General features: G+C 42.1%; 1 protein-coding gene across 5 annotated transcripts in view; it reads right to left on the bottom strand.

Moving 5' to 3' along the window:
• celsr1a (cadherin EGF LAG seven-pass G-type receptor 1a) overlaps window positions 1-25,396 on the bottom strand; it is a 221,762-nt gene that overhangs the window by 86,817 nt on the left and 109,549 nt on the right. For 3 of the 5 annotated variants that reach the window (XM_060903047.1, XM_060903048.1, XM_060903049.1), the window contains exon 6: window positions 22,685-22,765. The exons of the other annotated variants lie outside the window; for them this stretch is intronic. In XM_060903047.1, the coding sequence (XP_060759030.1) occupies window positions 22,685-22,765 (81 nt within the window). The remainder of the gene's footprint in view (window positions 1-22,684; window positions 22,766-25,396) is intronic. 5 annotated transcript variants of the gene reach the window in all.

Below are 25,396 nucleotides of genomic sequence, written 5' to 3'. Positions count from 1 at the left end.
CTCATATGCATGTACCATGTACCGTACAGTACTACACAGTCAACAGCAAGCAGGGTCAAGCGATTAAGCCCCACTGGCACGCTCTAAGCTTTGAATTAATAGTTAAGATCCAGAGCGCTTGATTTCACCAAGTCATTTATCTAACCTCTTAATCAAGCTCTCAGGGGAGTAGGATAGCAACATGCTAACAGGCTACCAAAAGAGGAGAAAAACTGCTGCCTTCGAGACAACTTCCAGCAGAAGGATCACGACAGGCACGAATGATAAAGTGTCTAAAAATGCTGAGATCAGTCCTAAAGAATGTGCGTCATTACAAGAGTTATCACATTGCCAAGCATTATGATAAGAACACAAGAGTGCAGTTTTTATGTTTTTTCCTGATGTCTACTTAGCATTTTTTTTTTTTATCAGACTGAGCATCTCTCATTCTTGACTAAGATTCGTGGTCTGGTTAAAATCTGAATTGGATTAGCTTTATTGGCAGTTTCTCAAAAAGCAAGTGAGAGCGCACACAAAACCTCCTGTGTCTGCTACAATAAATAAAAAAAAAAAAAAATTACCCAGTGTCACCTGAGGCAGCAGATTTGTACTTATCTTAATATTAGAGTTTTATATTAGGCTAGTTTCCTTGCTAATAAACAACTCATTTCTACTCAGAACGTGCTACTAACATTAAAAAAAAAAGACTTTGAGCTGAATAAAATGTCATTGCATTGGTACCACAAGAGTTTGAAGTCACATTTCCACTAATCCAGATTTGGCGTAGTCTTTCACGGAGACCTACAAAGTTTCAGTTCAGTTCACTTCCAGCCTCTTAATGCAGTGCTGACGTGCAGCAGATCATCGCTAACCCTGCAGAGAGGTGGGCCAGGTTCTCCTTTGGTGGTTTTGGCATCACCTAACACTAATAGACATGTGGGATGCAAAACATGTATTACAAGCAGAGAGAGAGAAAGAAAGAGAGAGAGAGAGAGAGAGAGAGAGAGAGAGAGAGAGCGCTGTGTTTGGACATGTAGTCTGCATTTATGTGGAAACAGTACTCACACACTGCAGAGAAACCAACAGGAGAACGGAATAATATGACTTCAGTTTGCATAATCAGAAGGTAATTTAATATTTTGTCTATGTCAAACTAAACAAATGATATAGGAATGCCACAGGTGAGCCGAGCATAAGCTTCTTTTTCATTGGTAATAATGGCCGCTTTGTGCCGATCCACACTGCTGTGGACATGTGTGAAAGGTTACAGTTACTTTTTCCATCTGTGTGCTGATGGGAACAAGGAAGCAGTTAAGAAAAACTAGAGTAACAGAAAGCGAGAACATGACTCATTAACACCATCCTGAGCATTAGATGCACAGTATTTCTGTTGGTTGACAACGTGAAGGATTTGGAATCAAGTTATTGGATTGCTTATCAGAATTAGAAGTGGTTCATCCATGGTGGCATCTCTGAATGTAGTCATTTTGGCCAAAAAGTACTTGAAAGGTGGTTTAACAGACATACATTAATATTAAAGATTAGGAATTCATTATGACAGCCCTAACCAAACACACACACACACACACACATACACACTGGCTCCATCTGCGGGGGGGCACGGACCTTTTTGACCCCCCAAAGATAAAGTTGGGAGGGGGGGGCAAAAACACCCCAATAATGAAGCGTGAAAAAGTAGTAAACAGTACAGATGAATTCATGTTAACTGACGATTGAAACCAACTAAACGAATAATAGCCTAGCTTTGAATGCAAAATAAGTAATCTATAGAAACGTCACCTAAAATGTTATGATCGGACATGACCCGCCCTCTTTTCCGCTTGCAATATTCCAATGGTTGGCAGTGAGTGATTGACAGGTTGCACTCCGCAAAATTTACACTGCGTAGCACTAGGCCTACGCAGCCCAGGCAAAAAAAAAAAAGCATAAATAAAATGGTTCGTTGCATAGCAACCAAGGCAGCACTACTGAGGCGAAAAGTTCTGTGTGGCCTCCCGCAACCGTTTTCACTGAACAGTGAACATAGAAATGAAGCAAAATGGACAAGTGGATTATCCGAACCAATAGGCCGGCAGCCACCAGCAATGAAGGTGATCATGTTGTGCAGAATTTGGACACTGAAGTTTGTGTTAAAGCTGATGCGGATATATGAGTTTAACGCGCTTAAGCCTTTTTATGGAGTATGGTGCACGTTTTTTTTGCACTATTCTTGTCAGTTGTCTGCCGAATTCATCTCAAAGAAAATTGCATTAAAGGAACAGTCCACCGTACTTCCATAATGAAATATGCTCTTATCTGAATTGAGGCGAGCTGCTCCGTACCTCTCCAAGCTTTGCGCGACCTCCCAGTCAGTCAGACGCAGTCAGACGCGCTGTCACTCCTGTTAGCAATGTAGCTAGGCTCAGTATGGCCAATGGTATTTTTTGGGGCTGTAGTTAGATGCGACCAAACTCTTCCGCGTTTTTCCTGTTTACATAGGTTTATATGACCAGTGACATGAAACAAGTTCAGTTACACAAATTGAAACGTAGCGATTTTCTATGCTATGGAAAGTCCGCACTATAATGACAGGCGTACTAACACCTTCTGTGCGCTTTGGCAGCGCATTGATATCTGAGCTCCGTATCAATGCGCTGCCGAAGCGCGCAGAAGGTGTTAGTACGCCTGTCATTATAGTGCGGACTTTCCATAGCATAGAAAATCGCCACGTTTCAATTTGTGTAACTGAACTTGTTTCATATCACTGGTCATATAAACCTATGTAAACAGGAAAAACGCGGAAGAGTTTGGTCGCATCTAACTACAGCCCCAAAAAATACCATTGGCCATACTGAGCCTAGCTACATTGCTAACAGGAGTAACAGCGCGTCTGACTGCGTCTGACTGACTGGGAGGTCGCGCAAAGCTCGGAGAGGTACGGAGCAGCTCGTCTCAATTCAGATAAGAGCATATTTCATTATGGAAGTACGGTGGACTGTTCCTTTAAACTAAATTTGTTTACTGAATAAACTGTGTTTCATACAATGTTTAAAGTCGTGAGATTTTTTTAATACATCATAAGTTATTGTTAAAATGGCCGCTTCCCACTTGCAACGGTGAATAGTAATGAATGAAAATGACTTACAACTGAGTCTTTGATATTCAACTACACACACTGCCGACGTCATGACGTCACGGTGCAAGAACATAATTCTGACCCCCCAATGTTGACATGAAGTTGGCGCCTATGCACACACACACTCTATCTGTGGCATCAGTCCACATGCCTTCTGGCCCCCAAACCCAACAGGTGTCAGCTTGTGTATGGTCGTTTCCCTACAATTACAGACTTACTTACATACTTACATACAACATACATACTATCTTTCTGACTTACTTATTCACTTTCTTGCTCACTTACATATGTACTAACTTTATTTCTTACTTACATATTTACTAACTTTCTTTTTTACATATGTACTTACTATCTATATTACTTACAGATGTACTTTCTTTTTTTAACTTACTTACATATTTACTAACTTTCTTTTTTATGTATGTACTTACTGTCTATATTACTTACATATGTACTTTCTTTTTTTAACTTACATATTTAGTAACTTTCTTTTTTACTTATGTACTTACTGTCCATCTTACATATGTACTTTCTTTTTTTAACTTACATATGTACTAACTTTCTTTTGTTTACATAGGTACTTACTGCCTATCTTACTTACATATGTACTTACTTTCTTTGTTTGCTTACTTACATATGTACTAACTTTTTTTTAACATATATACTTACTGTCTATCTTACATATGTACTTTCTTTTTTACTTATGTACCGGTACTTACTGTCTATCTTACATATGTATTTTTTTAAACTTACATATTTACTAACTTTCTTTTTTTTTTACATATGTACTTACTGTCTATCTTACATATGTACTTACTTTATTTGCTTACTTACATATGTACTCACTCTTTTTACATATATACAGTGCTCAGAGTAAATGAGTACACCCACTTTGAAAAGTAACATTTTAAACAATATCTCAATGAACACAAACAATTTCCAAAATGTTGAAAAGACAGAGTTTAATATAACATCTGTTTAACTTATAACGTGAAAGTAAGGTTAATAATATAAACTTAGATTACACATTTTTCAGTTTTACTCAAATTAGGGTGGTGCAAAAATGAGTACACCCCACAACAAAAACTACTACATCTAGTACTTTGTATGGCCTCCATGATTTTTAATGACAGCACCAAGTCTTCTAGGCATGGAATGAACAAGTTGGCGACATTTTGTAACATCAATCTTTTTCCATTCTTCAACAATGACCTCTTTTAGTGACTGGATGCTGGATGGAGAGCGATGCTCAACTTGTCTCTTCAGAATTCCCCAAAGAAAATAATTTCTTTACACCACAAAGGTGAAGGCTACAAGAAGATCAGCAAAGCTTTACTTATCAGTCAGAATACTGTAGCAAAAATGGTATAAAAATTTAAGAAAGATGGAACTGCAACCATCTCACAGAGACGTCCAGGTCGTCCACGGAAGTTAACACCTCGACAGGAGCGTCTTCTGATGAGAAAGGTTGAAGAAAATCGGCATGCAAGTTCACTGCAGTTATCTAAAGAAGCAGAAAGCCAAACTGGGGTGACTATTTCCCGTGACACAATACGGCGTACGCTGCAGAGGAATGGCATGCATGGATGCCATCCACGAAAGAAGCCTCTCCTAAAGCCCAGGCACAAAAAAGCCCACCTAGAGTTTGCCAGGGCCCATGCTGACAAAGATGAAGACTACTGGGACTCTATACTCTGGAGTGATGAGACCAAGATAAATGTTTTTGGAACTGATGGCTTCAAAACTGTATGGCGTCGCAAAGGTGAGGAATACAAAGAAAAATGCCTGGTGCCTACAGTGAAACATGGTGGTGGCAGTGTCCTTATGTGGGGCTGCATGAGTGCTGCTGGTGTCGGGGAGCTGCATTTCATTGGTGGCATCATGAATTCACAGATGTATTGCTCTATACTGAAAGAGAAGATGCTACCATCACTCCGTGCCCTTGGTTGTTGTGCACGTTTCCAACATGACAATGATCCTAAACACACATCTAAGGCCACTGTTGGATTTCTGAATAAGAACAGGGTGAAAGTGATTCAGTGGCCAAGTATGTCTCCTGATCTGAACCCAATTGAACACCTATGGGGAATTCTGAAGAGACAAGTTGAGCATCACTCTCCATCCAGCATCCAGTCACTAAAAGAGGTCATTGTTGAAGAATGGAAAAAGATTGATATAGCAAAATGTCACCAACTTGTTCATTCCATGCCTAGAAGACTTGGTGCTGTCATTAAAAATCATGGAGGCCATACAAAGTACTAGATGTAGTAGTTTTTGTTGTGGGGTGTACTCATTTTTGCACCACCCTAATTTGAGTAAAACTGAAAAATGTGTAATCCAAGTTATATTATTAACCTTACTTTTTCCCGTTATAAGTTAAACAGATGTTATATTAAACTTTGTCTCGTCAACATTTTGGAAATTGTTTGTGTTCATTGAGATATTGTTTAAAATGTTACTTTTCAAAGGGGGTGCACTCATTTACGCTCAGGACTGTACTTACTGTCTATCTTACTTACATATGTACTTACTTTGCTTACTTACATATGTACTTTCTTTTTTAATTACGTATGTACTTACTGTCTATCTTACTTACATATATACTTTTTTAAACTTACTTACATATTTACTAACTTTCTTTTTTACATATGTACTTTATTTGCTTACTTATGTACTCACTCTTTTTACATATATACTTACTGTCTATCTTACTTACATATGTACTTTTTTACATATGTACTAACTTTTAGTTACATATGTACTTTCTTTTTTTTAACTTACATATCTACTAACTTTCTTAGTTACATATGTAATAAATTTTTTACTTGTGTACTTACTTTCTATCTAGCATATGTACTTTCTTTTTTAAAATTTACATATGTACTAACTTTCTTTTTTACTTAGGTATTTATTTTCTATCCTACTTACATAAGTACTTTATTTTTACTTACATATGTACCTACATACTTTCCATTTTACGCACTTACTTGCTTATTCACTTTCTTGCTTGCTTACATACAATATGTACTCATTTTCTTACTTACATATGTATTAACTTCCTTCCTTCCTTTCTCTATTCATTCTATGTGAATCATTAATACACCACAAAACCAGATCAATTTAAATAAAATCAATTAATGTTTATAAGAAACCAGTTCTAGCTGTTGCACTCAATAACCATACACAGAACAGAGTGTGGTCTCGACACCAGCTTATCTTTGTCACCCAGTAATGGTGGTATTTTCCTGCTCAGGTGTTCGGGAGTGGTAGATGGTGGATAGGGTTTCAGCTGGCTCCTGTGATGGGCATCTCTTCAACGGATGAGGGTCCCGCAGAGTGTGTGCACTACTGCAGCAGATGGGTTGACCTCACACACCCACTTTACTGGATATTTGTCTGTTTTTCTAGCTGCCAGCACACAAATATTCTTGAAATGTCCGACACATTCTTAAATTCTTCTGTGATCAGAATCAGTAATAAGCAGATCTGCCATGAGTGCTGCATTCCAGCCCATCAGTCTGAGGCATGGTAATAGGAAACATTTGCTCCAGAATACTTAACACAAAAAGTCGCACTGGGTAGATTGGCAGTGGGAAATTCTCATCTCATCTCATTATCTCTAGCCGCTTTATCCTGTTCTACAGGGTCGCAGGCAAGCTGGAGCCTATCCCAGCTGACTACGGGCGAAAGGCGGGGTACACCCTGGACAAGTCGCCAGGTCATCACAGGGCTGACACATAGACACAGACAACCATTCACACTCACATTCACACCTACGGTCAATTTAGAGTCACCAGTTAACCTAACCTGCATGTCTTTGGACTGTGGGGGAAACCGGAGCACCCAGAGGAAACCCACGCGGACACGGGGAGAACATGCAAACTCCGCACAGAAAGGCCCTCGCCGGCCACGGGGCTCGAACCTGGACCTTCTTGCTGTGAGGCGACAGCACTAACCACTACACCACTGTGCCGCCCCCCTACTTAAACATGTATCCTCTAATTTGGCCACTTTGAACATGATGGAAAATCCTACCAGACACTAGTCTGGTTAACGCGACTTCAAAGCTCTACGAGCTATTGGTCTGGCCAAGATATTCAGCCCAACCGTTTCCCAGAGCCCGTGGTTGACCCGCCTCCCTGAAATGCCTCAGTTTGCTACTGGTCGAAGCCAGAAAAGGCTGTGACGAAGCTTAAACCAATCACATCACTCTTTCCTCTGACGTATGTGACACGACGGTAGGATTCTCGCTGAGCCCCATTGATTTGGCTACTAGCGGGGCTAACTGGTAGATTAAACTCTTACCGAAGCCGGTCGGGAGCAAGGCGAAAACGTCCTTCCTTTCAATAAATACCTCCAGGGCTGCTCTTTGCTCTGTTTTCAATGAGACCTTCCCGTTGAATACTTTCAATACAGCATGATTCTGTAAACAATCAATGGCTTCCGGTCGCAGTTCTACTACGTCACTGCCTTGAACACGCCTCTACCCAGGGCCGTTAGAGATGCTCAAAGTTGATTGGCTCCCGATTTTTCCGGAGCTTGGAAGAGCTGGAGATAGCTTGCCTGGCTAGACTAAGCTCGCAACAGGCCCTCGTGTTGCGTCACGCTTAGGATGGGCGGGCCCAGGCTAACCAGACACTGCTATACAGCTCACAACCTCTCTCTATGATTATGCCAGGATTTTATCTCATTTGAGCAAGGCTTTTGGCATGCTACCCCAACTATGTCAACATACAAGTCAAATAATGACACTCTAGCTATTTCATGGTCACAGTGTGAGCTAACTGACTATATAATGGTATGGGAAGTATAAACACTGCTTATCAGGCTGTGGTATGGTAGCTAGCTAAATTTACCCAAATTGTAAAGACAATATTAGCTATTAGGCATGCAGTTAGCTTAGTAATTCCTCAGTTAGAGCAGGCTGAGCAATGGTTATGCTAAGTATGTTACACGCTTATGCAAAAAAAAAAAAAAAAAACCTGCCAGGTCATTTGAATGAACTTATTCTTAATTTTATCATATTCAAGTTGTTTAGCAATGTCTAAGCCTTTAATTTCTCCCTCCTTTCCTCATTCTTTCCACCTTTCAGTTCCCCGTCATCTGAATGTTGACAATTCTCACTTCTCCTAACCCTCATCTCAGGGGACGCTAGGCTACCTGGAGCCATGGTAACGCACTTGATCTCTACAGCTAACGACAAAGAGAGAGGGGTCGCGCTAGGACAAAGATCACCTCACCACAAAGAACCACTCTATTACTCCAACAGGAAGGAATCACGACTTAAATGAAATGCTGCACAAATTCTGCAAAAAAAAATCCAAGCAAATGGATTCCAAAACGCTCCATAATTCTCCGTGAACCTGCTTGGGTCTCCGACCTGGATTTACCAGAAACTAGGTAGTACTGAATTGTTCAAGCAGATGCGATGGAGAAAGGGAAAGGCTCACAGTCTCACTGCAAACCAAACTATCTTTACATGCTGTTACATGAGAGCATGGCTTTAGTGACTCTCAGTTGTTTTGCCCAAAGGCTGGGCTCAAGTTTCTGACAACCTCTCAGATTTGACACTTTTACTTGTGCGGAAACCTCAGATTTAAGAAAAAAAAATTGCTGTAAAATAGTCAAAGTGACAAGTCGAAATGTACTGTTACACCAATTCGGCCTGTTATACAGAAAGTCAATGTTGCTTTTATGGATTGTTCATTAATCCTGAATAATATGTAGGAAAAAAAAAGAGAAAAAAAATAACGCTGAGAGAAAAGAAAGTCAACTCCTGTCACGCAAGTACATAGTGTAGTGTAGAGCAGGGCCGTGCAAAGACCTTTGGAGGGGCAGGGGCAGGGGCTCAACATTCAAAAAAGGGCACTTGGAACAAATTTTCAGCCTTAAGTTTTCGAAGCTGCTAGAATATGTTATTAACGCCGTCATTCAAACTAAAGTTTCCGAATCTGCCACGTTAATGAAATGGATGGAGCAAACGGTTTAAATATAGCCTAGGCGGCTTCATTAAATGATAAACAACCCTACGCATTTACTGTTGTGTTCTAAGCTGCACAATATTGCATGTTCAGATAAGAAATGAAAGGAGACTTTCAGGCTACGTTTACATTACGTCGAATCAGCGGATCATCAGATTAATGTTCTTAAAACGATTCGCGTTTACACTAAAACCGTTAGCCGTGCACATAGCAACGCCAATACGCGGATACGCTCGGCTCCGCAGGCATCCTGCGCTCCAAATCACTCCGCCCTGAACAGCGAGTGCCCTCTGGAGGGTGCGCACTCCGGCCCTGCGCAGCTCACACAGCGCGCGAGTGAAGTGCACAAGCCACGATTCGGGACTGAGCCGCTGTGTGTGTGATCCCAGCGCATATCACTTACCACTTGCAAGTGGAAGGATGGCAAGCCTAAAGACAATCATAACTACACAATGGGCAGTATTTGCATAAGTATTTGCAGTATTTTCATACTTTTATACTCTTTAATGAAAGGTGATACAAGGCGGAAGTCAGCGCCGTTTTTCAGCAGTCGCGTCACATGACCAATGCCAGCGAATCAGGAAGGTGGATGTCACAGTGACGTTGTCCAATGAGACGCCAGCTAGAGCTCAGCACAGCGTATCCGCGTATTCTCAATGTTTACACAGCACTGGATCAGACACGATCTGGATTGAATACGTGGACGCTGGCGGATTCCCGTTTCCAGGCATTTCCAGGCGGTTTAATGTAAACGGACAGTGCATCCGCGAAGAAAACGAGACAGATACGGTCTAGTGTAAACGTAGCCTCAGTGTGACCTTACCATGCCGTTCCTCGCACTGTCTCCCACTGTCAACCGCCTGCATGTGCTTTCTGCACGGAGGTTCACTGAATGCATGACGTCATGGATTGATGCCCGCATTTACATAGAAAAACGTTATTTTATAAATCTATAATTTCATATATTATTGTCAAATTGTAGAGAATATTGATGTTGGAGCTAACTTCATCTCATCTCATTATCTCTAGCCGCTTTATCCTTCTACAGGGTCGCAGGCAAGCTGGAGCCTATCCCAGCTGACTACGGGCGAAAGGCGGGGTACACCCTGGACAAGTCGCCAGGTCATCACAGGGCTGACACATAGACACAGACAACCATTCACACTCACATTCACACCTACGGTCAATTTAGAGTCACCAGTTAACCTAACCTGCATGTCTTTGGACTGTGGGGGAAACCGGAGCACCCGGAGGAAACCCACACGGACACGGGGAGAACATGCAAACTCCGCACAGAAAGGCCCTCGCCAGCCCCGGGGCTCGAACCCAGGACCTTCTTGCTGTGAGGCGACAGAGCTAACCACTACACCACCGTGCCGCCCATGGAGCTAACTTATCTTTTACAAATATAAAAAAAAAAAAAACCAAAACAACAAAACAGTCCCTATGAAAAGGGCACTTTGGACAGCAAACAGAAAAGGGGCAGGGGCTAGAGCACCTGTAGCACCGGTTCATTGCACGTGGGTGGTGTAGAGTAATGTAGAGATGCTCATCAAGAGTGTAGTGTGTGTGTGTGTGTGTGTTGTCTTTACGGGCTGCTGGTTAGTACAGGAAACACAAAATGGAGCTGCAGAAGGAAGGATATATAAAGGATTTTATTTGGGTTTGACTGAAGAAACTCAGCCGTCTGTGCTTTCATTTCCTCACTCACGGAACAATCACTACGTCTGACGCTGGCATCACAGCAATGCGTATGTGCGACTATGTTTTCAACAATGGTGTCCTCCCCCAAGCCTTTATACACAAAGTTCAAACACCATTACCTCACCCACCCTGTGGCAGTGTAAACCAAGAGCTGTGAATAATTAAAAGGAACCTGCCTACCCCCCCACCTATATACACATTGCCAAACATATCCTCAAGACATACACCTAGCACCATGTTGTTCTCTTCCCCACAGGACAAGAGCAACAATTTCAGACCTATATGTTACACAGGCCTCGTCTCTATAACAAGGCCATCTATCAATGCTCGGCCATGTTCCACAGAGACGCAGACGGACAGCGGCTTTTATCTCCCTCTGTTCCTTTAACACATGAACAAACTAGAAGGAGGAAAAAAAAACCACTACACAACCTTCTCCAGTTTCAGCTGGTGTCCACTTCACTTCACTGACTTTTTTACCTTACCTACAAACACACACTTCACCCAATAAGCCTCTCCAGAAGAAAAAAAAATAAATTAAGCAAGCCTAACGTTAATACTGGTTACAACCTGCCAAAATAAAACCTTCCTGAACATGAAAACGGTTCACAAAATATATGTCTCATATTCCAGGAAGATCTTTGAACATTCCCATCACTCATCGCATACCGTATGAAAGAGAATGAAAAAAGCGCTCTAAAGCCCGTAGACTGCCAACTAAGACGATGGAAAGACAGCTTAGCACTGACAAATCACACACATGTTCGAGGAAGGTATGGAGACAAAAAATTTGGAGGGGCTTTTAACTCTCATGCAGGCAGGGGCAGGGGGGCAGACATGAAGCTCATGAGACAAAGACATCATAAATAATCAGATCATGAATAAAAGAAGACGTGAACGAGTGCACTCGTTCACGTCTTCTTTTATTCATCTTCGGTAACTGGGGTTAAAACGACTTCTATATTTAACTTAATTTGAAAATATATCATATATATGAGGATACAAACAGAAAAAAAAAAACGTGGGAGCAGGTGGATGGGTAAAAATTTCTGCAAGAGTGAGCGTGCAAAGCAGTCCTGTGCACACTATCATGTCAGGTGACCATGGCTCACCTTAGCATGGTATTTCGTCATGCTAAACAGAGTGAGGAATTTCACACATGAAGTGACACAATGAAGTCGTTTTAGCTCTGAATGTGAAGAAAAAAAAGAAGAGCTTATATGCAGGTACTCCGTGACAGAAATGCAGGGTGACGGATACAGATTTCCTGCCCATTTGTAATGTTTTGTAATGGTTAGTCGCAGAAAATACAGGGCCCTTATGGTCTAAAACAGGGGTGGCCAACCAGTTGGAGACCAAGAGCCACATTTTTTACTGTATTACCGCAAAGAGCCACATCATAAACATGGGCACACGAACATCACCCATCCCTTCCTCTCTCTCTCTCACACACACACACACACCTCTCTTCAGCCAGATTAATAGTAAATGTCACACGCCAACATGAGAGAAATTTACTCCTTCAGTCAGTACTAATACCACAGGCCAGTCATTTACAGCAATCAATATTGTGTGCACTTACAGTACTATGCATGTTGCTTAGTGGGACTTCTGACATTCCTTGCCTTGAACAATCCTCTTCAAATCTGGCTTGTATTCCGTCGTTGCCACTCGAAGCAGTTCTTTCACATGGGTTTCAGTCAGAACAGAACGATGCTTTGACTTCACGTGTTTCATGGTAGAGAACACAGACTCGCAGACGTATGTTGACCCAAACATTGACAGTATCTTAAGCGCAGCCCGTTTCACATTCGGGTATTTTTCCAATGGCACACTTTTCCAAAACTCAATGGTGCCTTCCCTCAAAACAGGTTTCAGTTGCTCTTCCTCACGAAGATCGATCATCTCCAACTCAGCCGCAGCCTCATCTGTGACAAGCGGGGCTTTCAAACAGTCCATCTCCGCATTGAATGGGTCAACGAGGAACGTAATCTGTGGCCTTTTCAGTTGTACATCACGGAACCGGGTTACAAAGCTTTCGTGCAGGTTTTCAATTAGTGTTGCATATCTGGCTCCTTGCTTATTCAGGGAGGCGGGAAGCTTTGAAATGAGCTAATGACGACTGACATATAAGGCAGAATGGCTTGCCATTACGTTCAACAAAAAGTATAAACTCTCCCACTCTGTTAAAAATGTCCTATGTTCGTCTTCATATTTTCGTTTTGCTGTGCATTTTTTCATTGCCATTTTGAGAGGCTACTTGACACAAGATACACCTTGCCCAAAAACTTAGCGATTATCTCACGCACATGCGCATTTGACATGACCTGAAAATACCGTAATATACCCAAGCAAAGCGAAGATGCATTTGACGAAAATACCATACTGAACTCAAGCAAAGCGCACACGCACATAAAAAAAAAAACCACAAACACAAACTTCGATATGAACGTAAGAGCCGCATGACACCGGGCAAAGAGCCGCATGCGGCTCGCGAGCCGCGGGTTGGCCACCCAAGGTCTAAAAGGTGACCAGTGATCCATTTGAAAAGGATTCAAACATGTCCTACCAGAGTTCGATGGTCTCCGATGGTGGTAATTAATGGTGGTTTAATGGTCTGTTGTATTATTAATTAAAGGCTCACTCGCAACCCGCCGCACGTGCTACTACAGGCGGTCTATGGTAAAAAATTTGGCAAAACTGTGCTTGAGACTTGCGCGACACTTGCGTGTGTTCAGCGCCGTAGAAGGTCGCAGACTGCCTGTGGAGACTTTTGGTCCTGCGCATGCAAATTCTACGGGTCTTGTGAAAAATCAAGAATGCATACACTACGTACGGGACCCGTACTCCTTTTGTACACCTGAACCAAGTCAGCAGCACGGCTAGTAGGGGCTTTGCGATGACAGTAAGACGCACGAGTGACGTGCGTCAGAAGTACTACACAAGTACTCCACACTTGCTATTTGTGCAGCCCCCCAAGACAGAAGTACATTTCAGTTTCTACCCCATGTGTGGCGTGCACGCAGCGCACACAACCCGCACGCGACACGAGGGGCAAGACTCTGGGTATTAGGGATGGGAATCTTCATAATCAAAGCGATACGATACGCATCTCGATACACTGCCAACGATTCGATACATTCAAGATTAATGAAATTGCCAGTGCTAAGATGCGATACGATTCTCCCGCATGCTGCGATACGGTGCGATACAGTACGATTTAATTCTAATACAATGCGGTCCAGTGCGATACGATGCGATTCGATACGATGCAATGCAGAAGAAAAGTGCACCATGGAATACAGAGTAGTTCAAGTTATGGCACTTGAAGCATTAAAGCTGTGCCTTTTATTTTGAAACACAGGAAGTACAACATAAAGTGCTTACAGGTCTCTCTGGAACGGCAGAGTTTACATATGGCCGTTGTCTTGTCCAGCTCTCCCCCTCGCTTGTAGAACCCGAAATCTTTCCATACGTTAGACTTGAAACCCACCACCGAATGAACAATGTCTGTTTTGTCTTCCTCCATGTTAACCGCTATCTGGCTGACTTTCCGCCTCTATCCTATTCGAAAGCTAGGTTGGACCCGCCTATTCGCGCGAGACTTGAGCCGAGACTTGAGTAGGAGAGAGATAGAGAGATGAAACCCAGAAATACCAGACCCTTTTCTAAACTGTTATGTTATAATTTATTCATTATATGTATTAAATTAAGATATTAATCGGTTTATATCGATGCAGACAGTTTAGATACGATGCATCTCGAGTTTATGTGCGTTTTTTTCCGATGCGACGTTTGCAAATCGATGCAACTGCATCTTAACAGGTCGTATCGATTTTCCGATGTGCATCGGTGAATCTTCCCAAGCCTACTGGGTATATATATTGGGGAGGAACCAAGGAACCGATCATGTAACGTGTAGCATTGTAGAAGGGAAGAAGATGGCTGTCGCCATACCGCCGCAACGACCGAGGGACCCTTATAGGCAGATGATAGAAGCTGAGGAGCAGCACGAAGCGATATTGTTCTTCAGCCGAAAGACAGATGCAGAATGCTGCAGACACGCTGGTTTTATACCCACTCCTGGCTTGCGTCACACGCAAGTCATGAATGATTGTCACGTGCTAATCACATGCGTCACACGTGCTTCACAAGTACGGCCAGCACTCCTAGCGCAGGAAACTGGTAAAATGCAAGTCACACGCACTCCACACTCACGTGCGTCAGATATACGCTTTCCACGGGCTAACGGCGCAATTTGTCCCACGCCTCGAGGAAGTCAGGCGTGCAACCTGTACTTGACAAGTACTTTGCCCGTACTCCTCCCCCAAACTTTCCCCCGGGTTCACCGCGACCCTGCGGCACGGCTGCGAGCTACCAAACCCTGCAACCCGTGCGTGTCCAAAACACTCATGGCGGGTTGAGAGTGTGGCATAAGACCTGTTTTTATTCGAAGCTGCAAGGAAACAAGCATTTACATCCAGGATTCATCACTGTCTCGACAGAACAGGAAAAAACAACTCATCAAGACAGAATTAATTTCATTACAAACAGAATTACATCCTGTATCTGTCAGGCAAATTGCCATTAGAAATAAAATGTTATTTCTAAAGGTTTCGTAACACGGTGTCGATAATACACTCATCGGCCACTTTAATAGGAGCTTGTTCTTGATTCTAAGACTCCTGTTCTTGGCTGGCAGGAGTGGAACCCAATGTGGTCTTCTGCTGTTGCGTGCCGAGATGCTTTGCTGCTCACTACCCCGTGTCCAAAATCACTCCCTACTCACTATATAGCGAGGACGCCATTTTGTAGTGCTGTCCGAAACCTTAGTGAGGATTATTTACACCCTATATAGTGCACTCAAAGTATCCCACAATGCATCATGAAAAGTAGTGTACAACCAATGGTCACTAACCAAAGCAATATATCCCGTCATGCATTGCGGTCACGCTGAAAGAAATCAAATCAAAAGCCTCAAATTTGATTGAATAAAAGGCAGCGGCAAAGAAGAAAAGTATCCAGACTTGATTTAAAAGAACTGAAAGATGCAGCAGACACAAAGTACTTTGTATTTCTTAATGTGGGAAATGCGCTCAGTATGATATGGCTTGATCACAAAAACACATGCGTGTATTTATTATTTTGAAAACCCACCAGCCGACTGATCTGGCACGTTTTAACTATGCGGCAGTAATGACGTAAATACCAGCACGATGGACTCGTGTCCGAAAGAGGTTTTTTTCCTTTTCATTTCATCAGTGAGCTCAATATATAGTCCTCTATATAGTAATTCCCTATATAGTGAGAAGTGAACAAGTGAGTGATTTCGGACACGGGTTACGTTTGTAAAGAATGACTATTGCTGTGTTCACACTTATACCGGTACGAAAGTGGTATAACTGTATCGATACAAAGTATACCGGTACAGTTTAGTGCATCTGTCCACACTAGCGAGAAATGTTTGCGGTTTTCTTTCACGGAAGTTGAAATGCGCGTGCGCGAAATGTTTCCGTGGTTACCGAGTAACTTCCTTCTGAGAATATATGGCGGATAAAACAACGTGTGTGTGCTTTTTGTTGTCAGTGTACAGTCTGTATTTCTGGTGGTCATTTATTCAGTCGAATCGTATAAAACGTGCGAGGCAGTTCTCCCCCCTCCCTTTCTCCCTCTTTCCTTCTCTTCCCCTCCCTTTCTCTCCCTTTTCCTCCTTTCTTCCTCCCTCTTTCCCCCTCCCTCCCCCTCTCTCCACCCTTTCTTTGCTCCATGTAGCTCCACGGTCGTTTTGAGCCATTTTGACGTTTTATTTACAGCTGGAAAGCGCGTGCGTATTGTATTGTATGAATAACCCGGAAGATGTAGGAATGGTTCATTGCGCTTGCGCATTATATTAGTATCGATACAGAGCCGCTTCATCTGTCCACACTACAGCAAAGCGCTACAGTACTGATACTGTACCGGTACGAAACCCATACATTTGTGGGTTTCGTACCGATACAGTTATACCGCTACAGTACCGGTATAGTTGCTAGTGTGGACAGGTGTTGCGGTATGAAAGTAGTTTCGTATCGGTACAAAATCCCTAGTGTGGACAGGGTATATATGAGTTACTATATCCTTCCTGGCAGCATCTGGCCATTTTCTTCTGACCTCTCTTTGTTTCCACCCACAGAACTGTTGCTCACTCAGCATTTTTTGTTTTTCGCACCATTCTGTGTAAACTCTAGAGACTGTTCTGTGTGAAAACCCCAGGAGAGCAACAGTTTCTGAAATACTCAAACCCGTCCATCTGACACCAACACCAACGCCCATGCCACAGTGAAAGTCACACTTTGAGAGCACAATTTTTCCCCTTCTGTTTGAAGTGAACGTTAACCAAAGCTCTTGATTTGTATCGGCATGATTTCATGCACGCCAAGCCATTGGCTGATTAGATAACTGCTTCAAACAGCAGGTGTTTTTAGTGTGCCTGATAAAGTGGCCAGTGAGTGTATTTGAGATATCCTGCACTGACGTCACAGCACATTTTTAATACCGATTCACATGTAAACTAGTGCCAATGGCATGTGATATACCGAAAAACCCATAATGGCCATCAATCTGCTTGGTACCCCGGAGTCCTGACACATACAATACTGTGCTGATTACATTAAAACAAACAAACAAAAACGTTCTTGCATGATTGGAACCTGTAAATGTAATCGACAAAAGTGAAAGACACAAGAGGGAAGTGACAGGTGACAGTGCGAGTCTGAAAACGCACTGCTTTGGCACGAACCCTCTGAAATGAGTGACAACATAATAGTGAGCGGCTTAAATGTTCAAACTGACATGATGTTTAGATTAATCGGATGAATGCCTCTGACCAGGCTCATGCTCAAATTTCATTATCTGATAATCCTATTAAGATGTCCGATTGTACGGATAAAAGCAAGAAGAACAGGCTCTGTAAGGAAACCATTTCCAGGACTTTTTTGCATCCACAAATGTGTCAGACAAATTAGCGATCTTATCCTTTACGGGTTTTGCGTCAAGCTTAATTGAAAGAACTGCTTCCCGTGTGCCAACACAAATAGTCAGAAACAACACATTCCCTGTGGTTGGTTGCGTTATGATGGAGTAAGTAGCCTTCGCGGCTTAGCTGTAGGCTGTTTACATCCTGGTCTGGATGCTCCAAAGGAATCGGGGGGATTAAAGGAAGGCTGAGTGAGTCGTGTCTATGTCATACGTTCTCCAGGCATATTTCATTTTCAGAAAACAATGAAGGCACTAGAGCCAAGTGCGAGAATTCGACGCTAGTTGATATTACATCGAGGCTGAAGGTGAGGGTAAAATTGCTGTACTGGCATGTAGGCTGGCAGTGATGACCTCAGGATATCAACGTGCTACATGACGAGACTGGTATAACTACGGCTTACACGACACACACTTTCTCTGTCCCTCCTTCACAGACTCTTGATTGCGTCAAAACACTCCAGACCAAGTGCCACTGAGGCTTATCTCTCAAATACAACACCATAACAATACCATCAGCACAATTTATCCTTCAACACACAGACATTCATGCACTAAGAATAGACGCAATCTCTCTCTCTCTCTCTCTCTGTCAGTGAAGTTTATTTCTGATTCAGGCCAGAATTCTTTTCAGTGTGTAAAGCTGTTTGTGCTACAGCTGTACTTCCTGATATGACATCATGCTTCCTTCCTATCTGGGGTGTGACATGTTCTAAGTGGGTCTGCGTGTCTCATCCCCTCTCTCCTATCCATCTCTCTTCTCTTGAAACCTAGAGGAAAAGCACTTTCCATCATGGGAGCTGATAATACTCCACATGGGTGTTATCAGTGTTTATTTTGTTGGTCACATGCCCAAAAAATAGGGAAATGGGTCAATGGAGAAAGTGATCAACTCTGAGCGTTCTTGCCCTGTGGTTTAGAGGGACAGCAAAAACGTCTGTGCTTTCGCCCCTCCTTGGCCTACTTTGTTCTTTCCTTTCCTTCCTTGATAAAAAGTTCTTTCATGTGATTTATTCATTAGCAAAGCAAAACAGACAGACAAAATGACTTCTCGGGAGGTGATCGCTTTATAAAGCTGTTGTATTTGTGCCTGGAACAAAACTTAATTGTAGGAAGTCTTTGGATGTTATGCACAACAGCTTGTATTGTCTCTCTAAGATCTTCTGCATGGGTTTAAAAGGGAAGGCGGCGAAGTACAGTACGCATGAAATTAAAAAGGTCCTTGAAGTGTTATAACTTCACTGCTTCAGTAAGCACCATCTTTAAAACATTCATTATTTTGCCGAGCTAATTCATTTTATTTGATCATATGCAATGGTAAAAAGTAGAATTATCTTACCCATACACACACGGTACAAAATATACACTGGCCATCCACTTTATTAGGAATACCTGTACGGTCATGCCGTCCTCTAACCCATTGACGCCTGAAACGCCTGCAAAAAAAACGTCTGCAAATGCCTAAGCCAGTTTTTAGAAAAGGTCCCCATCTGCCTGAGGGTTTTCTGAAATAAAAATAATTAAAGGAAAAGGCAACTTTTGTACAAAACCAGGTGTGTAATAGGAGAAAAACGTATACGTAATCAATTCCGTTAATTATTTCCATTATATATCTCATCTCATCTCATTATCTGTAGCCGCTTTATCCTGTTCTACAGGGTCGCAGGCAAGCTGGAGCCTATCCCAGCTGACTACGGGCGAAAGGCGGGGTACACCCTGGACAAGTCGCCAGGTCATCACAGGGCTGACACATAGACACAGACAACCATTCACACTCACATTCACACCTACGCTCAATTTAGAGTCACCAGTTAACCTAACCTGCATGTCTTTGGACTGTGGAGGAAACCGGAGCACCCGGAGGAAACCCACGCGGACACGGGGAGAACATGCAAACTCCGCACAGAAAGGCCCTCGCCGGCCCCGGGGCTCGAACCCAGGACCTTCTTGCTGTGAGGCGACAGCGCTAACCACTACACCACCGTGCCGCCCCCATTATATATCGAACATGAAAAAATATTTTTAACTTTGAAATCATGAATTGACACAGAGGAGTCGAAGTTGGAGGAGGCAGCCATTTTGAGATTGTGGGCAACTATAAACCAATCAGAATCTTTCGTTAATGCGCCTCCCTCTGATCTGTGACGTCACTGGGCCCATGAAAAGCCGAGCCGCTTCGCGCATGCGCAGTAGGCTTGGTAGGACAAATCCAAATAGGAGTCATTCAGGATTCAGCCATGTTTTTGCTCCGTGTTTTTACTCGACCAAAGTTATACAGTATTATGAGCTTTAAGTTGCATAAATAAAACCATTTGGTGAAACTCTGAAGAAGCGATTGTACTGGTTTTTTACCTTATTACCATGAAGCACTGAAGAGTTCTTTTCAGTGGTGGGCCGCATGACGTCACGCAGTAGATCAATATGGCGGAACGCATCTTCGCTGAGCTCAGCGCAAGCCCATATTATTAAAAGTTAAAAGATACTGTTATGCGGTCCGTTCTTTCTCTATAAATTCCATGATCGATTACTTTATATATTTATCTATCTATTTGTGGTGATTTTGTACAAAAGTTGCCTTATCCTTTAATTGAAAACGCCTATGAAAAATTCAATATCTCAGCCTCTGAAGCACATAAAGACATGAAATAAGTTGCATTTAAAAGATAAAATTCTCTGCTTTTATTGGATCATGCTCATTCAGCATTAACACTAACACATTTTTATTAAAAAAAAAAAAAACAAATCTGGCATGCGTCTTGAAAATAATGACAAATCAACAATGCAGCAACCAGCATTTGGGGCAATGTTGCGTTATGCAACAACCGGCGCTAGGGGCAATGTTGCGCGACACAGCATCCGGCGTCAATGGGCTAATCAGCCAATCGTGTAGCAGCAGCGCAATGCAAAATAAATTTTATGTAAATAAAACATGACAGATACAGGTCAAGAGCTTCAGGTAACATTTACATCAAACATGAGAATGAAGAAAAAGTGTCATCTCTGTGACTTTGATCAAGCCACGGTTGTGGGTACCAGATATGCTGGTCTGAGCATTTCAGAAACTACTGATCTCCTGGGATTTTCACACACGGCAGTCTCTAGAGTTTACGCAGAATGGTGCGGGTGAGTCACAGTGCTGTGTGTGGAAACGCCTTGTTGGTGAGAGAGGTCAGAAGAAAATGGCCAGATTGGTTCGAGCTGACAGGAAGGATATAGAAACTCAATCGCTCTTTACAACCGTGGTGAGCAGAAAAGCATGCATGAACAAAACATCAAACACTGAGGTGGATAAGCTACATCAGAAGCCCAAACTGGATTCCATTCCTATCAGGCAAGAACAGGAAATCTGAGGCTCTCATGGGCACAATCTCACCCAAACTGGGCTTTTTTTTTTTCTCCAGTCATCTATTTAGTTTTTAAATTCTTTTTTGTTATTTGGTGCTGGAATTGGTTAATGTTAAATGTGTTGGAAGGAGTTGAACTTCACGCTTGATGCCGAAGCATACAAATGTCAGACTTTGTCGCCTTCAAGAAAACAAAATTTTAGTTTTGCTTAGTTATAGGTTTACTATCAAAACCAATCTAAATATGAATAGGCACGAAAACAGGATTTTGGACACCATGTCACCAAAGTTATACATTAAAACAAATAAATCAGTTGACTTTGTAGTTGTACGATTACGATGAGTAGTCCACAGTGTTTCCTTTGATTTCTCATACCGTATACACATAGCCTACCAGTAAACCTCGCGTACAAATGTAAAAGTATGCGTTTACCAGGCCTGATGTTCAGTTATACCTCACTAGTGTAGAGAACTTGTTGGATAGACCAGTACTTCATTGCTCGGTGCTTGAGCAAGGCCTTTAACCCTCAAGTCCTCGACTGTATTCTGTTGCTTTGGGGAAAATAATCATTAGCCAACCACTAATAATATTTAATGCACCAGGGAAATTAAATCTGTAAATGTTTTCTCATTAGTCCACTGTTGGACTTTAACACAAAATATGTACTACAAGAATGAAGAATCTACATGTACTTCTTTTCAATATAAAGCTGGCAGGTCTAATCTTGGGTAAAGCATGCACAAGCGATCACAAGGTTCATCGCTTCCACGACTCTCAGATTTTATTAGCACTATTCACTCTCACGTCAAGTCTGATCAAAAGCAAAGCAAACATAGCAACACTCCTCCAATCTACTTGATCAGAAAAGTATGGGATGTTGAATATAGTGATTCACACTACGTTCGCTGGGACTTGAACAATCCTCCACAACTGTAAATCATTACATCGTTACACAATCATTACCATGTTACGGACTGAACTGTTATTTGTGCTGTGCTATATAAAGCCAGTTCCCAATTAACTGTAGATTCACAAACATACATAGATATTTTATCTACTTCACATTTTTACCAAAACCTAATCAGCTATGAGAGGAAAGCCAACTACTGCTATACTCGCTCTCCCATTTCATACAAATAACCTTAAAAAAAAAATCAAAAAGCCCTTTTAAGACATGCTACAACAGAGCACTTTATAGCTGGATACAAAACTTGAATCTTGGCAAGTTTCCAACTCTATATGCTACATGATATGACACATTACAGCTGTATTGGCATTTCTGCTTTTCACAGAGGCTTTTCGCACGGAATAGACGAGGGAACTGAACACATAATCAGACAGCGAGAACACGACTCATGCTTTCATACCCTTTTCAGTCTAGCAGGAGGACTGAGCAAAACTGACATCAAAATCAGACCCGGGTTCAGCACTCGGAACGTTAAGGGTGGTGTATGTGGCAGAGGGAAAGAGCCAGAGGTTAGCAGTACCGCCACCGCAGAGCTAGAGCTAGACTAGGCCACTGTACCTCCTTATGGGTGAGCTCCAGCCAGGCTGTATAGAGCGGGACACGCAGCACCCCACTGGCGTCCAGCAGGTGCAGGCTGTCCTGGGTAGACCATGAGAGAGAAAGGCTCAATTAGAGTCCATGCTACAGGCCTCTCTTCCCTCTCCTAGCTCTGTGTGTTATGTGTAGAGGAATAAAATCAGAGCCAACTGTGAGGATTGGTGACACCAGCGTCGATAACTTTGGCTTTTAAGACTCACAGTCTACTTTTATTAAATGCATGCCTGTGGAGCAACGATGCTTGGCCCCTTAGCTCCAAAGTGCATCAGGTGGATTAACTGAGTAAGGGAAACATGGGTGAACATGTGCATAAATACAACCCCAATTCCAAAAAAGTTGGGATGCTGTGTAAACTGTGAATAAAAACATAATGCGATAATTTGCAAATCATAGAAACCTTATATTTATATTTTTGAAAATAGTGCAAAGACAATATATCAAATGTTGAAAGTGAGAAATTTTATTGCTTTTTGAAAAATGCATGCTCATTTTAAATTTGACGTCAGCAACACGTTTCAAAAAAGTTACAACCCTGAAATCTTTTTCAGGGAAGGCCTTCCTTCTTTCAGCAAGACAATGCCAAACCGCTTTCTGCGCATATTAAAACTGCATGGCTGCGTAGTAAAAGAGTGCGGGTGCTAAACTGGCCTGCCAGCAGTCCAAACCTGTCTCCCATTTAAAACAACATGAAGTGCAAAATACGACAAGAGACCCTGAACTGCTGAGGAACTGAAATTGTATATCAGGCAAGAATGGGACAACATTTCTCTTTCAAAACTACTGCAGTTGAACTCCTCAGTTCCCAAACGTTTACAGAGTGTTGTTAAAAATAAAGGTGACGCAACAAAGTGGTAAACATGCCCCTATCCCAACTTTTTGAAACGTGTTACTGACATCAAATTCAAAATCAGCATATATTTTTCAAAAAAACCATCCATTTCAACATTTGATATGCTGTCTCTGTACCGTTTTCAATGAAATATAGGGTTTCCATGATTTGCAAATTATCACATTCTGTTTTTATGTACAGTTTACACAGCGTCCCAACTTTTTTGGAATTGGGGTTGTGTGTGGGGTTATGTGTGTATTTTTTCGCACAACAACTTAAGAACTGAACACATTGATATTAGTGAAATGTGCGCCGACAGCCCATTAAGCCCTGTGATTTTTATGATGGATGAAAATATAACAATCAAAGCAGCAAAATGACCATATTAGAAGCCATCATATTGTAAGCTATAGAACAAAAATGATGCATCCATTCCCATTTTATAATCACCCTGCATTAAAATCAATTATGAGCTGTCTAGAGATTCATACCCTCACTAAATGTATAACTGGGACAAAAAGATATGCCTAATGGGACACCAAATTATGTAACCCACTGACAGATTTGGTAACATGGTCATTATCTTGTATTGAATATAGTGTAAATACTGAATTATACAAACAAAACAAAACAAACAGCTCACATTAAAAGCAGTTCCAGTGTCTGTACACTTGTCAAGAAAAAACGGTGTATAGAACACATCTAAAGAATAAATCTGTCAATTAAAAATCCAACTGTATCACCTACTGTTAGACCCAAAATGGTTCGAGGTGTATACGGTAAATGAATAACATAAAGTTACAAATAAATACTGCCTGCTTCAAGTGATTATTTTTGCTGTTTTACACTCGTGTTATAGCCCTACCTTTTTTTTTCTGCTATGGGTGTGTTGTGTGCAATTTCTCCTGAGAAAGAGAGCACGCCCACAAACCTCTCACTGATGTCTAGGAGAAACTCACCAGAGAATGCAACCATTGTTTATCACATGACAGAAACCAACAGGAAGAGTGCTGAATGGATTGAATATCAGGTTGTGATTTTGAATTTACACAGAGTTGCTAGTTTGATTGTTACTCGGTTGTCACACCTCTAAAGTAGCAAACAAGACTATAAATATATACATACGCACATATACACTGAGCTGCTGATCTATTAGGGGTGGGCACCATGAAGAAAACAAACAAACATTATACCACAACACTTGAAGACATTTTTACAATATGTCGTACATCTCAGGGCCCGTTTACACGAGGACGCTGTCGGGTAAAAACGACTAAATATTTTATCGGAAGTGCCTTTCGTCTACACGGGGACGGCGTTTCCGAGGCTGAAAAACGGAAAAATTTGAAAACGCCTTCCAGAGTGGAAAAGTTAAAAACAGCCCCCGTTGCATATCCGTCTAAACTACCCAATACGCGAAACTCTGCTCGGATCTGCTCACGTCGGGTACGCGTTTACGTCATACATATGTCATATACTGTACATGCCAGCCCGGGAAGTAAGAAAGTAAGTAAAAAAGTAAGAGCATGTCTGATTACATCGATCCAACAGACCTTCAAGCTGCTCTGGCAGCTTTAATAAACGTCCAGGAGTCCTTCGAACATCGATACCGAATCTGCACATATACCGTTAATGAACAGAGGCGGGTATAGTATGCTCTTACTTTTTTACTTACTTTCTTACTTACCATAGCCAGAGTAGTCAAAGTTTTCGTGGCGCAGATGTGCAGATCAGACAAGACGGAAGACGTTGCGCATGCGTGCAGACTAGGGCTGTAACGATACACCCAACTCACGATTCGATTCGTATGGCGATTTTTGACCCACGATTCGATACGCCCACGA

This window comes from Neoarius graeffei, chromosome 21 (assembly GCF_027579695.1).
Source record: "Neoarius graeffei isolate fNeoGra1 chromosome 21, fNeoGra1.pri, whole genome shotgun sequence".
In the NCBI taxonomy this organism is placed as follows: domain Eukaryota; kingdom Metazoa; phylum Chordata; class Actinopteri; order Siluriformes; family Ariidae; genus Neoarius; species Neoarius graeffei.
The sequence above is the reverse complement of the archived record's forward strand: the minus strand, read 5'-3'. Positions and strand labels throughout refer to the sequence as shown.